This window comes from Apteryx mantelli, chromosome 1 (genome assembly GCF_036417845.1).
Source record: "Apteryx mantelli isolate bAptMan1 chromosome 1, bAptMan1.hap1, whole genome shotgun sequence".
Taxonomy (NCBI): domain Eukaryota; kingdom Metazoa; phylum Chordata; class Aves; order Apterygiformes; family Apterygidae; genus Apteryx; species Apteryx mantelli.
The window spans coordinates 215060294-215077827 of NC_089978.1; the positions used below are offsets into that span (position 1 = coordinate 215060294).

At 47.8% G+C, this 17534-nt stretch overlaps 1 protein-coding gene across 1 annotated transcript in view; it reads left to right on the top strand.

Annotated features, from left to right (window-relative positions):
- FRMD4A (FERM domain containing 4A) overlaps positions 1 to 12679 on the top strand; it is a 153417-nt gene extending 140738 nt beyond the window's left edge. The window contains exons 17-23 of the mRNA XM_067317001.1: positions 256 to 484; positions 1744 to 1800; positions 2292 to 2529; positions 3038 to 3202; positions 5046 to 5905; positions 8442 to 8538; positions 12181 to 12679. Of these exons, the coding sequence (XP_067173102.1) occupies positions 256 to 484; positions 1744 to 1800; positions 2292 to 2529; positions 3038 to 3202; positions 5046 to 5905; positions 8442 to 8538; positions 12181 to 12283 (1749 nt within the window). The 3' untranslated portion in view covers positions 12284 to 12679. The remainder of the gene's footprint in view (positions 1 to 255; positions 485 to 1743; positions 1801 to 2291; positions 2530 to 3037; positions 3203 to 5045; positions 5906 to 8441; positions 8539 to 12180) is intronic.
- The last annotated feature ends 4855 nt before the right edge of the window (positions 12680 to 17534 follow it).

Sequence of the window (17534 nt, forward strand, 5' to 3'; positions counted from 1 at the left end):
CACAGGGGGTTAGGGCTGGAGCACAAACATCCTTCTTGTATGTGTCATCCCTCCCACAAGTCGTGCTCCCAGCCGTTCATGTGAGCAGCTGGAGGTGGGAAGGGTACACACAGGTAGGCCTTGAGATTAGGAGAACAGCATGATGATAGATGTTTTCCTGATGGAGAGTTTTGAGCGGTCAGGCTCTTGGGGAGCTTCCCCATGGCCAGGCAAGGGGAGTTTGACGGCAACCACAACCTATTTCCCTTTTCCAAGGAGGCAGAGCTGGAGCGCCTGGAGAGGGAGTTTGCCATTCAGTCGCAGATCACAGAGGCTGCCCGACGCCTGGCGAGCGACCCGAATGTCAGCAAAAAGCTGAAGAAACAGAGGAAGACGTCCTACCTGAACGCCCTGAAGAAACTGCAGGAGATCGAAAACGCCATCAATGAGTATCGCATCAAATCTGGAAAGAAGCCAACCCAGAGAGCATCCCTGATCATAGATGGTAAGTGGGGCTCAGCGCCCAAAACATCACGGAAGGGTCCGTAGAGTACAGGGAGCAGAGCAAAATTCTTGCCTTGAACTCATGGTTTGGGGCATGGATTTCCCCTCCTTTTCTTCCCTCTCCAGGGGTGCTGGCAGTTGGGCTGCCATTTCCCATACTAGCGTGCTGTCAGATCGGTATCTGTAGAAGCTGGAGTGGGCTGTGTGCAGCGCATTAGGGATGTGCTGGCTCACAGAGCAAGAGGCAGTGTCATGCTGTAGATTATAAGTGTGTCAGGAAACCAGACTGTGGTTCCTTTGTTCACCTATAAAATCGCTCTGTTAACATCTCCTCCAGAGTGGTGCTGTACAAATGTAATTAGTGTTAGCAGATTAGGGTGAGCTCTCTTGCTGAAAGGCATCTGTAAAATCAAAATGGTACAGTGTCATTGCTGTGTTAAAATGCTTTTTTTCTTTTTTTTCTTCTTTTTTTTTTTTTAACAATGTAGTTCTCAGGGCACTGTATGGTTTAGTGGGTTGTTGATTGTTTTTTCATGAAATCCATTAACTTTCTTTGGTTCTTTCTCCCTCACTGATTTCATCATTTCCCTTTGACTTGCAGAGCATTTCTCTGTGCCTTTATAGCAGGAACTGAGATTACAGCTACTGTATTTGTGACTTGGGTACCAAGTTGACCGCAGCCAGGATTAGCAGGTGGCCCTGAAGGACGTGGGATAGGGAAGGCAGCTCAGATGCATTCACGGCAAGGACTTGGGAGCTTTTTCTTCTGTTGCTGCAGAGAATGCTCAGAAAGTTTTCCCTGAATTACACAAAACTGAAACATAGTGTGAGCCTTTAGCAGCAGGATGACCATTTTAGAAAGGCAAAGGTCAAACCCAAAGTCCTTAAGGCCTGAGGTCCACAGCAGATACAAATCTGATTTATGGCATTGTGCCATTTTACATCCTCTGGAGATCTCAGCTCTCGGTTATGACTCAGTCTTAATCCCCATTAATTGAAAAGAGTTAGCAGCTCCCTGAAAGGCAGTCTGTGAGCAAGAGACCTGGCCTGCAGATTTCCCCAGCTCTGCCCTCCAAGACTGAGAGTGGGCTGATTCAGTTATTTATAGGTATCTTCTTGCCTCTTGGCTATGTGAGGAAGAAGATGTGGGTGGTTGCTTAAGGCTAAGACTCAGTGGAAGAATATGCAATGAATGCAGTTCAGCATTCAGTCACTGTGATGCTTCTGACCCTCTGACCATCTTTATTTTCTTCCCCTCAGAAGGAAACATTGCCAGTGAAGACAGCTCCCTCTCGGACGCCCTTGTTCTCGAGGACGGTATGTTGGCTGCTGCATATTCTAAAGTGCAGTAACAAAACAGAGAGGGATACATGAATTACTGACTGACACCCAAAGTGGAGGAAACGTTCTGTATAATAATCCACCCAAACTTCCCAGTGCCAAAAAGGCTCTGGCCTGAGAGGAGTTCCTCCTGATTCCAACTTGTAGTCAGCCTGGAGCTGGGACTATTGCCACAGTTACTGCTCTGAATTCCCGTAAGAGACAGTCCCAGAATCTTCCTTTCTTTTCTCTTAAGATTTCAATAGATTTCATACAAAGTCACTCACTCTTGCTGGCCATTCCCCTCCAAAATGGGAATATCAGCTGGTGCACTTCTGAAAGTTAGGCCTTCCGTTGGCTCCTGAATCCAACCAGTGGAAGCGTGCTGATAGGAACCAGGCTCTCGAGGTGTGATGCTGCCCCCCTGGGTAATGCTGGCATCGGAGGTGTCACAAAACCATCACCTCTCTCCCTCTTTCTCTTCACAGAGGATTCTCAGGTCACCAGCACAATATCCCCTCTCCAGTCCCCACACAAAGGACTCCCTCCCCGGCCACCCTTGCACAACAGGCCTCCTCCTCCACAGTCACTAGATGGCCTCCGGCAAATGCATTACCACCGCAACGACTACGACAAGTCACCTATCAAACCCAAGATGTGGAGCGAGTCATCCCTGGATGAACCCTATGAGAAGGTCAAGAAACGCTCCTCACACAGTCATTCCAGGTGAGCTAGCCATTTTGAATGCCCCACCAGATAAACATCCTCTGCTTTTGGGAGGGAAGGCTGTGAGCCCCCTTCTAGGAGGTGCTGTTGTTGCTGGTAATGACCAGGGTTATGTGCCTGAAACAGCCTCTAACTGAGTCAGGCTCTTTCCAAAACTCATGGCAAAACTGTTCCTTACCAAAAGGAGACGCTTATGCATTTTGGCCAAAAATTGTATCATAAAAAGTAGCCTGCAATCACACAACTGCTGCTTGGTACTTCACTGTTATTTTGAAAGACGGTTAGAAAGGAAGGACAGTGGATCCTCTTAGGGCTTTAACCAGGCTTGGCCTTGACCTTCAGCTACTGCAGAAGCAAAAGCCTGCAGCAGCAGTGCAGAGTAGTGGCTGACATGGCTCCCACTCACCCCTGCAAGACCACAGGCGTGTTCCTGAGACCTGGAGTGAGTCGGGGGAGTCCCTCATTCAAATTCCTGCCTGGGAACTGAAGCACAGTGTTTGCTTTGCAGCAGTCACAAGCGGTTCCCCAGCACTGGGAGCTGTGCTGAGGCGGGAGGGAGCAGCTCCCTGCAGAACAGCCCCATCCGGAGCCTTCCCCACTGGAACTCCCAGTCCAGCATGCCGTCGACACCAGATCTACGGGTACGCAGTCCGCACTACGTCCACTCCACACGGTAAGTCCTCCTGGCTCCACAACAGCCTCAACTTGCTTACCCTAACATAACTATTCTTTATTTTGTCCTTCTCCTAGTATGTTAATTCCCAGTTCAGGGAAGCACATGTACCAGTCCAATTTATGTCAGGGGCTCAAGTACTGTCACCAGGAAGCAATCTCCCCTGAACTTAGATCCTGAAATCACTTCTGATGAACATGATCTTGCCCCTCATCACCCCCTCAGAGTAATCAAGGCTTTATTCTGCTGGGACCTCTCATCCCGGCGACTGTTTTGAGGCATTACCAACCCCATACCACTTTTAAAAGGGTTGTGGTACTACTACTAATTTCTGCAGTAAATTTCTCCACAGATCCAGCTGGAGATAAAATATCATTTCCTTTCTGTTGTGAAAGGTTGAGTAGGGTTAATTCTCTCTCATGGTGACAGATAAAGTGTGTGCACATGTGTGCGCTTATGTGGAGAGAGCGCCTGTCTGTTCAAAGCAAGCCACCCAGGGATCCCGTTGGCCAAGGGTTGATGATGGAATAAGCTGAAGTGTTAGTTGAAGGGAGGGGATTTGATGTGCATGGCCAAATTTGACTCAGATTTTCAGCAAGATTTCTACAACTGTTCAGCATCGGTGTTATTTTGCTCTCATGGCAAATTCCCAGGGATTCTGAGGGAAACAGAGCTGAGCTATAGCTGTGTGCTGTTAGGTATCCTGCCCTGAGAATACTGCCCTAACATCATTTAGCTTGGCATAAATCAAGAGTAATGCCAACACATCAGACTAGGGCAGAAACACTACAAGGCATTAAGGCCCTGGGTTAAGTTTGTTACAAGTTTTTGGATGAAGGTGCCTTTCAAGAGTGCAATGTTTGTTAACACTAGAGCTGAGCTGCATGAGAGACGAGAAGTGGCCTTGACTGGTTATGGGGCATTTGGGTGCTTGAAACAACCATCGCTCAGTCTGTGGCTCATTCATGAGCTGTTCGCCCTGGCCTTGGCCGTCTGTCATTTGGGCTGTGTGAGTCATCACCGGGCGGTGTTCCTGCTCCTTGAATGGATGGCTGAAACTCTCCAAACAGCCCGGATGAATAGAGACCACCCAGACTTGGCTATGAATCAAGCCTTGTAAACTTGCAAATCAGGGTAGTTGCCTGAAGGACTGTCACCCGCTGACAGACTTAAGCGCATTACCCACAGCCAGTCTGCAGTAAAATGTAGCTACTTCACAAAGGTGAATTTTCAAAGGCTGGTGGAGAAACCACTGCATTTTGGGCTAAGGGTGCTCGCGCGCTCTCTCTCTCTCTCTCTCTCTCTCTCTCTCTAATGCAAGAAAGACACCAGGTGAATTGTACCTGTGCAGGCCATTCACAGACCACATGCGAGGGAATCCCACCACCTTTGAAGCTAAGGTCTGAGGGATTTACAGAGTTGGAGCAAGGTGAACCTAACAGCACAGGGATGGTGTTGAGCTAAATAGCTCTGCCACAGGGCTGCACCGGCAAAGCCAAGGGCTCAAGATGCCCAGGTTTTGCCCTTGAGACTGGGTCTTTCCTGGGGTGGCCAGTAACAGAGTATTTGCACCAGGGAAGTTTATATCCCTTGTAGTGCTGCAGACAGAATGCCACCTCCAAGAAGACTGGAGAGGAGCAGGAGTTGGACCTAATCACCCCAAACCTCCTGGCAGGGAAGCAGGTTGCTTTACAGCCTGTGACCCCACACAGTGCTCGAGGGGTCCAAGTTTTCAGCGCCCTCATATTCCCTTGCCACAGACTCTGGCCTTATGCGCGGAAGGGAAGGGGAAGTGTTTCATCCTGTTGGCTTATCAGCCTGAATGTTTTCCTGGTACCTGCAGGTCAGTAGACATCAGCCCGACCAGACTGCACAGCTTAGCTCAGCACTTTAGACACCGGAGCTCCAGTTTGGAGTCGCAAGGCAAGCTCCTCGGGTCAGAAAATGAGACAGGGAGCCCCGATTTCTACACCCCAAGGACTCGTAGCAGTAACGGCTCTGACCCCATGGACGACTGCTCTTCCTGCACCAGCCATTCCAGCTCTGAGCACTACTACCCTGCTCAGATGAACCCCAACTACTCCACCCTGGCTGAGGACTCCCCCTCGAAAGCCAGAGAGCGGCAGAGGCAAAGGCACAAATCAGCAGGCAACCTGGTCTCTTCCAATTCAGGGAGCATGCCCAACCTGGCTGCGAGGAACGGGACGGGGCACCACCGAGTCTATCTGCACAGCCAGAGCCAGCCTTCCTCCCAGTACAGGATCAAAGAGTATCCCCTGTACATCGAGGGCAGCTCCACGCCCGTGGTGGTGCGGAGCCTGGAGAACGACCAGGAGGGACACTACAGCGTGAAAGCACAATTTAAAACCTCCAACTCCTACACAGCAGGGGGAATGTTTAAGGAGAATTGGCACGGGGATGAAGTGGACTCCGTCAGGCTGACCCCCTCCCGCTCCCAAATCATAAGGACTCCATCTCTGGGCAGAGAGGGCCACGAGAAAGGTTCGGGTAGGACTGCCGTGTCGGACGAGCTCCGGCTGTGGTACCAGCGGTCCACGGCCTCCCACAAAGAACACAGCCGCCTCTCGCACACAAGCTCCACTTCCTCGGACAGCAGCTCCCAGTACAGCACATCTTCGCAAAGCACCTTTGTGGCGCACAGCAGGGTCACGAGAATGCCTCAGATGTGTAAAGCAACGTCAGGTGAGAGCCGGTTCCAGGCAAAGGGATGGGAGGGCCAGGGGGCTTCACGCAGCCTGGTTTCACGTCAGGCATTACACTGCGGCTTAAGAGTGATGCCAGACTATAACATATTATCTAGCCTTCATATACAGCTCACCACAACCTGTTGGCTTAATGCTGGGGATGAGCCTTATCTGAGATACTCATCAAAGGAGGTTTTTTTCCATACAAGTCATTGCTTTGGAATGATTAGTTCAAAAGACAGGGAGAGACCCAAAGCCCCGTTGTCATCAGATCTTTCCTCAGACTGCAGTATGCATTTGGCTGATGCCACTAGGGACTGAACACAGAGAAACCGCGGGGGAGCCACTGTTAGTATTCAGAGTGAGGGGAGTGATGAAGCAAGCTACAGATACGCACAGACTAGGAGAACTGTACGTCCTCAGTAAAACACTAAAGGCACAAGAAAGGTTAAGGGTTAAAGGAGGAACATTCCAGCCCTTCCGCCCCCTGCAAAAATGTTTGAATGATGACATCTTTGTGCACTACTGATACTTGGCTTTCCCATGCAACTCCAATAGCTGTGCTGATCATATTCTGAATTTCAGAGTGCTCAAGTTTGTGCAATAGTAGGCCCCCTGTCACGTTCAGAGTTTGCAATACTTGTTAATATTAAACAGTGAGAAAACAGTCAAATTCATTACACTGAAAAGACCGCTAAGTATTATGAAACAGTCCAAGGTTAAATATTTACTGGCCATCAATCACCATTGACAAGCCAGTTTGTATAGATCAAGGATTTGCTAAAAACTTGAATCCAGCCCAGTGTGGCTGGGAGAGAAGGTTAATCAGAATTTGTGCAGTACCCATCTCCTCCCTTCCATGTGCCTCAGCCTTGACACAGGAGACACCATTGCCACAGGCTCTAGCAGCCTTCTTGAGCCAGCCAGCAGCACATCATTTACCTGTGCTGGTATTTGGCTTTCTGACATCTGAGCATCACGCTCGTTTCCCAGTGACCGCCACGCTGACATTGGCTGGGTTTTTGTACTTGCCACTGACCCTAGCGTGGAGTCAGAGAGGCAGTTTGACACCAGAATCCTCCCATGCCATTAACAACTGCCTGATAAAAGGATGATTTATGTGTAGTGCCACGGTATTCAGGAGGCCTAGATGTGAACCAGGACACAATCAAATGGCTGCTGGAACCATCCTGTGTCTCTTAATATGAAAAACTGTCTTCCTCCTCTTTGATTAATGGACATTTCTGTTTCAGCCAGCAACAGAAAACACAAGAACATTTAAAAAAAAAAAAAACCCCCCCCCCCAAAATCCTTTGCCTTGCTTAGCTTTGAAAACAGTATCAGTTTAGTTAGGAAATCTAGAAAGGAAAATAGTAGTGGGGTGGGGGGTGAATTGAAACCACTCAGTCAGTTTGTTCCCCCACCCAACTGGGACTTAAAATCTAAATGTGATCTCTGGGCAGTGCCGTGGTAAGTATGCTCAATAGTCACAGCTTGTCATGACCAGCTGGCAGTGTAGGTTAGTTTTGCATTCGGAGAGTCAGCTCCTAATTGTGACTATGGGAAGATACTGACCTCAGGGGCTGTCAGCTAGAAGGAACAAATGAAAATTTATTTTTCTCGCCAAGTGTCATTTGGCAGCAGCTAAAGAATTTAATGGCACAAAGAGGATGTTAGGTAGAAACATCTATCATTTAGCCGATAACCCCTAGCTGATATGTCTATTGGACCTCACGCTGTCCTTCAAAGAGGACTGTACTCCGGGGCATGCATTAAACTCGGAGAGTCAACACTGTATGGATTCAAGAAGGAAAGAATAGCCAAGTGCATTTCTTTGCTAGACCCTCACAGAGGAAACTCCCCTGAGAACCACTGCCAACGTTACATTTTTAGTCCCGCTTGTTTCTAGCTTCATTAAAGTAAGATCAGCCTTCTTCAGTCCCATAGTAGCAAGTTCACCAAAGCCAAACTTTTTTATTTCAAATGCACAGTGAGAAGCAGTTTTAGCTTTTGAAATCTTCAGAGCTGTTTTGTTCCTCTGCACATGAAGGAACGTATTTGTGCAGACACTCGCTGAGATCCCCCACCATCTCTGAGCCTGTTGGGCTGGGCTGCTCCTGTTGAGATCCCATGGAGATGCACAGCCAGGCCCCGCCAGTTTGGATGGCAGGGGCAGCAGCAAGACAGACTCATTAGCCTTACGCTGGGAGAGGTGTGGTGTTTCTCATTCAGGGCTTGGGAGAGTCCAGATTGTTGTATTCAGCTGAAGGCTGGGCTGAAAAAAAACATTCCTGTGGCTCTGAAGACAGGTATGGCCCATGACATGCAGCAGCGTCAGTACCAGGCTTGCTGCTCCCATGCCAACATTTGGGCAGAGCCGTTCAAGAACTGAATGAGTTGTGCCTCCTAGGTTGTGTTTACACACAACTGGACATGTTTCTGCTGGTCTGATCAGCCGATGCTTCTGAACCACCCTGACCTTTATGCCTTCATCTGACCGGTTATTTTTCTCCACCCTTTGTTTTTTCTTTCAGCTGCCTTACCTCACAGCCAGAGAAGTTCAACACCGTCAAGTGAACTAGCAGCCACGCCGCCAGGCAGCCCCCACCACATTCTTGCATGGCAGACTGGGTGAGTTTCTATGGGATCTGGTTAGAGGATTCACCTAGCTCAGTGCAGGGATCTAAAAGGTTGTGGTCATCAGGAGAAATCCACAGGAGAAATCCACAAAAAAGGGTGAAAGAAGTCTTGAAGGTTCTCCCTGCTTGGACACAGCCTCTTTCCTTCAGTTTTCCATATGCTGAAATAATTGATCTTTTCCAGCAAATACCATGCTGGCTCTCCAGACCAAGGAGATCTTTGTTGCAAAGGCAAGGTTAGATGCTTCCCATATTTGTATGTGCAGCAACCACATTTTACTACTAGGTTTTCCCTAGCAATGGGACTTAATAACCATTAAGTGCATCTTTTTTTCAGCCACTTAATGCACGTCACCAAAGCACAAGTGAGTCATTATATGCAGGTAGCCATTACTCATGTAAATGTAGTAATTGGGTTCTTTAACCTCTTTGTGAGGTTAAATTGAGGCAGGGAGTTTAAGGAGTAAACAGAAAGCCTTTTGCAAGGTCCTGTGGGTATTCTCAAGGAATGTCCTGTAATTTTGTCCTATCACATGAAATAAATATCATTTCAAGATCCCATCTAACTCAGCATATCCCAAATATTTGCATCTAAGTTGAGTTTGGTGATACCAGCTAGAAAGTTTCATACTACTGACCTCAAAATACCCTAGGCCCTACAGTAGAAAACCAGATACAGTTTTCTGAGTTGTGAATTGGGACTAGGAGAGTTAATTCTGCAGATATTTTACTGTGCAGCCACTGGAAAATCCCATGTTCTTTAATTTCTTCCTGTCACCTATGACCAAGTTTGACCTCTGGTTTTATTCCAGTGTCACCTGTAAACTGCACTTTAAAATGGACATGAGGAGATCCATAACCACAAATCCATTCTACCTTGTTTGAATTTTAAATTCATACATTTGACATCCAGCTTCATATGGTCTTTGAATCTGCTTCCAGCTTTAGAACAGGATAATTTTCCTGGTCTTATTTCACAAAAAGTCAAGATATTGCAAGACTGGCAAAAGTGACAGCTATCTTAAGTGTACACAGAAATTTCCCCTATGAAGGGCTTGAATCTGGACTCAAGTCTTAGTCTCCATTCCAGTCCTAATTCCTTTGAATACCTCCACAATGAGCAGAATTAATACTGGTTAGAAGACAGCTGAGAATTTTGTTGGGAAACTCTGACTTTCCATTCAAGAAAACTGCTACTCCCTGTCCCTCATAGCAAAAAAACTCAAGCCAAATTCTCAGCTGGTGAAAGCAAAGTTACCTAGATTTATACCTTAGGATCTGCACCAACAACCAGTGCAAAAAGAATCGGCGACAGATCAGTACTTGTTTCACGCTTGAGCAGAATACCCAATGCGTATGTATAAACATATAAGGGGCAGGTACCGTTTGCCATCAGATGCACGACACAAACTCCCCCACTGCAAGAACAGGTTGTTATCTCCCAGCATGAATCAAAAGATTTGCAGTTCTCCCAGACATGTTTTTGTGTCACTAACTCTTTTTCTTAAGATGATTCATCAGCTTGTTTCCCCACTGGATTAATAAGCTCGTAACAATGTCTGTGTCAGTTCTTTTCTTTAACATTTCCTCTTTCCTCTTTCCTCCTTTTTTGCTTTCCTTTGTTCAGAGAAGCAACAGACAACTCACCCACTATGGATGAGTCTCAGTCTCCAACCCACCAAAGTACTGATGAATAGAGGTATAGTAAGGGAATGTTTTGTTCTTTCATCCTTCTGCCCTGTAGTCTGTGCGCCACGAATACAATGCAAATAACTGGCATCCCACTGTCCCAGAGGAGCAGGCGTTTTAATTGTGTGGCTGTTTATTTGGCAACAAGGCTTCCTTCAGTTCTTGGAAAAACAACTTGAAAGCATCTCTAAGCCTCGTCTGTGTCTTTTCAGCAAGCTTGTGACTCTTGCATTTTCCTCTGTGAAAGAAAGAGGACTTCTTCCTCAGCAAAAGAGGGCTGCAGGCCAGCCGGGCTGGCAGCGCAAGTGTTCAGACAGAGGTGGAGCAGGCACAGAGAGCAGGCAATAGCGACAGATTCATGGCTGGAGACGTTTCAAAGCCGTGTGGCAAAGCACCGCGGGGAGGCTCTGGGAGCAGCGAGGCAGGGAGGCGAGGCCTGGGGGCACCTGGATTGAGCTGCCAGCACGGCGCTGCAGCCATGGCACCGAGCCCTCCTTTGCTCCTGCTCTCCTGCCTCAGCGGAAAGCTGTGAAGGCAAAGGCTGTTAGTAGCGATGAGGTTTCAGGGAGCGAGGAACAACCCTGGCCTGGTTCCTGTGGGAAGACAGAGGAGGCAGGGTGGAGGGAATGAAAAAACCCTCAGAGTATTTCTGTTTTAATTAAACTGCAGTCATTGTCTGACACTCATTTGAATCTGCAACCATTCACAGCTGGAATCTGTCAAGTATTTCAAGCCTAGCTTTAGAGAGATAACCCATAAACCTCCATACTGCAGCACAGAGCCGGGAAACAAAAGGCCCTTTAAAACACAGCCGAGTAACCTCCTCGCTCAGGTCCCTCGCAGACGAGCACTTCTGTGCCTGGGCCCCAGACAAGCCAGGTGGGAAACACAACAGAGAAAGCAGGAACCGCCCGACTGCATCAGATCTGAGATCAGTCCCGCAAGGTGGGCAGGGAGCCGAGGAAGAAGCGAGAACCCCACAGTAAGCAGGGAGATCTCCAACATTTGGTCCCAGTACAGTCTCTGACTTAGGAGTTGGTTCAAATCAAAGCACAAGAGAGAAACATCAATTCTGAATATTATTGTGCAAATATAACAGCCATTTTTAAAAATCTTGACAAGATTTTGACATCAATGTTTTCCCCTGGCAAGGAGGTCCACAGACTAAGCCAGGAGCTGATCCTGATCTGAGCTCTAAGATGAAGAGCAGAGAAAATTCCCATAAACTGTAGAGTCTCTTCCGCTCTGTGCAAGCAAACAAAAAGCCATGCAGCAAAAGAAACTGTAGCTTGTAAAAAGAGGTGCCCCAAGAGGAGTACTAGGCCACCTACGACAAAATACTGTCCTTTCCGCAGTGCGTCCGGCTCCCTGTCTTTAGTCACTTGGTTTTGCTGTTCCTCCTAGCTCACCTTGCAAAAGCCACGTCACTGTGGGATTGCCAAGTGACGCGCAAGCCTCTGCCCGCAGCAAAGCGCTACGGACAGTCAGCGAGGTGCTTCAAGACTGCATGCGCTGGGGCAGCCAGGTCTGCCCCGAGGTCCCCGCACAGCCAGCGCTGCGGCCACACGCGCAGACAGCAGCGTTCCCTCCCCAGGCGCAGACAGACCCGCGCGTAAGGCGTGCGCAGACGCGCTGCGCTACAGCACGGCGTGGTGGCAGCACCTCATCAGCACAGCACGCCTCCCCTGCCTCCCTGCTGCGACGTGACCTTCCCTTCAGGGCGAGGTGCCCTTCACTTTGTGCCCTTACAGGGGCCAAAGCAAACTCGGTCAAGGGAGGGCTGTGCATGCTGAGCCCACCCCCAAACATCAGCTCTGGGGTACCTGCAGAGTCCAGTGGCGTTTGTGGATATACTACATTCCTCCCCATAATACGATGTTTTATGTGCATGCTTGAACTTTCCAGGAGCCCTCGTCGTCCTAACAAAGTTTCCTTTCTCCCGCAGGAGCTACAACGATAGCTGTTTCCTGGATTCTCCCCTCTATCCAGAATTAGCAGATGTCCAGTGGTATGGACAGGAAAAAGCCAAGCCTGGGACTCTAGTGTGAACCCCTGACCTCAATCGAATCACATCAATGCCATTCTGAGATCACCTCACTGCCTCTCATTTGCCTTACCCAGATGCACTGTCACCCAGCACCAGCTTCAACTCGAGCACTTTTCTCACGATGCAATTCAAGACAACATTGCAGAACGCCGGCCCTGAGGCATTCACCACAACAGCGATGGACAGCAGCGTATCCGACTGCCACAGACTGCTACACATCCCTCCCGGAGCCCACAGGGCAGCGGATGCAGACAAACAACCATCTTAGCAGTCAGTCGGCAATTTAAAAATTGTTTTTCTTTTTAAATAATGGAAGCCTTTCAAGGCTCACATCAAATCTTATTGTTCTGTGGCATGTAACAGTAATAAGATTTCCATGACCTGCAATCTGAAGCCAACAGAGCATTAGTTTAAAGGGGTGAGGGTGGGGGGGGGGGGGGAATGGGACAGATGCTGGGAAATAGATATCATCATAGTCCTGCAAGTGCTTCTTTTATGAAACAGTAAAGATCCTGTCACTTCAAAGATGCATCAGAATCTCACAATCAGATCTGCACTGCCAAAGATCGCCAAACAAACATCAACGAGTGTTCAGCAAATTATCGAAACAAGAACATCTCTCTAATTTAACCCAGTGACAGACACGACCATCTCCTTTATCAGAAAACAGCATCTCCTTCTTCACTTTGAGCCCATCTAAAATAAGTGAAATAATCCAATGCTCTGAAGACACACTGGAGGTCTGGGCTGGTATCATAGTGTCGGTGTCTACAAGCTACTATAAACTGGACAGACAAGGTTTACAAAGGCATTACCTAAAGCAGAGGCAAGTACTGCTACTCATAACATCTCTGTGACTGGCACAGATTACATACCAATACACAGAGAGGTTGGGGTTGTTGTTTGGGGTTTTTTTAATACTCAGATGAAGATAAAAATTGCCAAAAACCTTTCTACAAATAAATACAGCCAATAAATTCTAATCTATTTCTGCACAAAGTGTTAACACGAAATCAAAGGGAAAGCACATCACAATCTAATAATTGACACGGTAAAGCTGCATTAACATATCTGTTCGAATTATCTTACCTTCGTTAGCACCAGTGTAGCAAAGGGCTCATCACCAGTGTACTGCTGTGTGGGAGAACCGGTCTGTCGGGAAACGGACGGGATCAGCAGCGGGGTTTAATAACCAGCAGACTAGGCAAATTTTCACATCGAAAGAAGCGACCACAAGAAAGAGAAGCAACTAAATTAGGTGTTCGACACAAACTAGAGTTGTCTACTGATACCAAAAGGAATCACAGCAGAGAGTCATGGAAGAAGCTGCAAGTTTACACATACTTTTGAGCAATGCTTTATACATGTCAAGCCATGGAACTTTAAAGGCCTCAAAGACACTTTTGTAATGAACAAGTGCACAATCTAGGTGGATGTTGAAGCTGGCACGTCTAGTCTTCATTGCGGTGCTACGCTATTTTTATTGCCACTAGATGGGGGGAGGTACCTGGCCTTCCCCCGTTTGTGCGTGCAAACGATGATTTCCTATGGGAAAGGCATTAAAGAAACGGCTGGAGGGGGTTACTTTGTGAAAAGCAGAAACTGAAGTTAGCTTAAGTTTAAAGAAGTGCGAGTGTGTGTGCGTGTGTGTGTTCCAAGAATAACAGTAGCGTCTACCAGACCAAGTAGGGCAAAACGTTTAAAATAATTAAACACCACCAGTTGGGGGCTGCCACACCTTTTTGTATTAAGATTGCTGGAAAACTGCATGCCAAGCTTTAAAAGAGAATGGGTTCTTCGTAATTAGACCTGGAAAGATGATGGGTTTTCTAAAAATTAATGCGAGCTGCTACTGCCTTTCTCCGACATCCATTAGAAACGTTTGCTTCAGCGCTCTGCGCTTAGCTGCTGCGCTGCAGCCTCGCAGGGCTCGTAAGGCACCGCAGTGGCCTTGCCGAGGCGAGGACGGCGGCGGGCACAAACGGCAAGTTGCCTGCCCGCGGTCACGCGCGAGGGCTGCGGCAGGAAGGGAGCTCTCTAACGCTCACGCTTGAAGCATACGTCAGTTATCCCTCTGAAAAAACAGCTTACATTTTTGCACTGGCGAGAGGTTTTTAAAGCCAGCCATGCAGGCCCGGCGTTAGCGGACCTCCAAGAAGTCGCTAAGAGAGAAGTACGACCCCTCCGGCAATAAGTAAGTGAATCTGCGTCACCAGTCGCGGGAAGCACCGACAGCGGTGAGATGATTGTGCGCTTTATCTGAGAGCGCAAAATGCTGTTTTAAACCTCTCTCTGTGCTTTGGGGTCTTTAACATGGGAATTATTGCAAGCTCCTAATTGGATTTTTAGCTGGATAGGAGACATCACAGATTACTGACATTTGCCGATATGATTCTGAAGCTAAACTGGAAGGATTAAATAAGGACTAAATTAAGCAGCAGCAAGTAATTTAGCCCACAGATTTTTTAGGGGCTCTGAGCAACTGTCTGTTTTCTTTTTAATTTTCCTGGTAAATACTTTTTTTTTTTCTGTGTACCTTCTTTTAATTAAAAAGAATTCAACAACAGCGGCATAATGAGGCCTCTGGGCACTACGGGAAGAAACATTAATTCCTCCAAGACCAGATCAGCAGTTTTGCAGCAAAGGTTAAAAGGTGGCAGCCCTGAAATTAGAAGAGGGAAAAAAAAAAAAAAAAGGTTAGCCTGAAATGCAAACAGGCTTGATTAGAGAAAAAGCTTTCTAGAAACGGATCGAGTTTTGCTTTGTGTTCTGCTTTTCTGTTTTGCAATCAAGGCACACGTGAGCAGCCAGTCTGGTAGTAAAGACAGATTAAGTAAAACAGGTTTTACTGTTTAGCTCAATTCAATTAAACACAAATGTACATAAAATGTTAATCATATGAGATTAACATATTTAAGTATAACATGGAGGGGTATATACATAGCTATTATATACAAGCACTTGACTACCAACTTTAGCCCCTCCTTTACTTTTTTATTTTTCAAGGCTCCATCGGACATAAAGCCACAATTGCATTCTTAGTCTACATGTCTGAAGCTCCCTCTGTTTAGCCAGAAGTCTGGTGTAAAGTCTATACACCAGGCTATGCTGTGAGGCAGGGTTTATTTTTAAATGATATTATATGCAGTTGAGTGTTGAAAATGTTGAAACAGTCAAATTTGTTTTCACTCTGTATTAGTTTTAGTTTCAGGCATAGCCGATCCCCATTCAGGTGCTATCAGATGACCAGTTACTGCTTAGTTAACTAGATGTAAAGTTTTACATATATATTAATGTCAATAGTTTTATTACAAGTTGTGTAAAATGGACTCTCTAGTTTAAAAAAAGGGGGAAAAAAAAAGAAAAAAAATTAGATCTCTCCTGAAACTGACTTTAGAGCATGTAAAATGATTTTACTGGATTCTGTTCAACTGTAATCAAGGAAAAAATATGTATGTTGTAGAAAAAGTTGCAGAATTAAAAAAGATCTGCTTTTAATTTATTCTTTTTGTATTAAGAATTTGTATAGTTACCTTTACATTTTGCAAAACGGTGTTGTCAACACTTCCTTATTAAAGCATTTTCAAAATGAAACCTTGCAGTGGTCTTTTCCAGTACACACACAACCTGAGGAATCCTTAATCTTCGTACCACCACGGCTACAACACGGCCGTCTATGAGAGATATTTAGGCAGTCCAGACGTATCCACTGCACAGGCCTCACGGCTGGCCAGGATACCAGGGGGGATCCACTAATTTACTGTTAAGGTGCCCGAGTACCAGAAGTGCTGTGTTCACCCCCGGAGAAGCAAGCCCTTCTGAGATCCCTTGAAATTCAAGGATCATTTTTAGCAGATTCCTGCTTGTTCCAGCCTGTCTTCTCTCAAGCGCTGCCCACAGGAGGTCAGGAGGTGTCTTGGGCAGTATGAAATGACATGACTGACTTGTGGGGACATTAAGAAAAAATTACAGAAAATAATACTTTTAACACTCATACTTTAAATCATTAAAATTAATGCTGCAACAGGGACAGGCAGCAAGGCACCACAGTGCCTGCGCAGCTACCATGGAGCACGAGGTTAAATTCAAGCTAAAGAGGCTTAGACGCTCCAGAGCCATGAGGCCGACCGTCTGCAGGATCCCGCAGCCAAGGTCTGCGGGCTAGGCTTGAACGCCGCCTCGCTTACCCCTCACGCCAACTTACTGCTCGTTGGGTTAAACCACCGAAGAAACTCCCCTGCTGCTTTCGCCCTGGCATAATCTCCATTGCCAAGGCAGCATGGCGAACCCATCCCGAGAGATTCCTGCTCTCCCTCAGGAGGTGGCTCCCCGGGCCGCTGCACAGCACTGGGGATGCTGCCGAATACCACTGCTTCCCGCTCCGGGCAGCGCTGACCCTGCAGCCGCCCAGCGACCGCTCCACAACACCAGGCAGTGCCCAACAACCACACGGCCTTCTCCACCGGCCACCCCGCAAGTGTTCAGGGGTGCCGTGCAGTTGTTTCCCCTTCCTTCCGCCGGTTCTTGCTGTACCGTGACCCTGTGGCTGCTGTCCAGGCAGCTCCTTTCAACCCGAGCGTCCCTCTCTGCCACACAATCCGCTCACCCACCCAGTGTCACAGGGAGCCACCAGCGGCACAATCCCGGGGGGAGCGAGCCAGGAGGCCACACCAAGCATCATCCAGCATTTCTGCATGGGGGACTCCTGTAGTAAGTCCCCAAATGGTCTGGGGGAGGACACACCCGAACAGCAACAAGGAAACTTTTCAGACGTCCTCTTCTCTCTGGGACTTGGGTTAAGACTTGTTGCCAGTGGCTCCAGTACTACTACAGGCATGTTCAAGCCCATCAGCACATCGGGGAGAGCTTTCTAGACAACCTGCTCCAGTTTTGATACCCGCTGATGCCACCGCTGTGTCAGCCCTCTGACACCACGCTTGGTGTCCGTTCACTGAGCCTGGGAGCTCCCCTCTCACTCGGCCCAGCCCCACCAGGGCAGAGCAGCAGCTCTGGGTGACGGGTCACAGCATCAGCACCCACACGCACTGCGGAGCAATGCCCCTACACCTTGTGAAGTATGCTGGCTTTCTCCCCAGCTAGCTTGGAAATAAACGTGCAGACAGTAATAGCTCACCACAGGCGGCTTTCCCCAGCCTGCCTCACACCATGAAGTCCAGTCATTTGCGTTGAAACAGGCCAGCCAGAAATGTTCTTTAGGAGTTAAGGTCGTGGCAAGGTGCTTTGGAAGACTC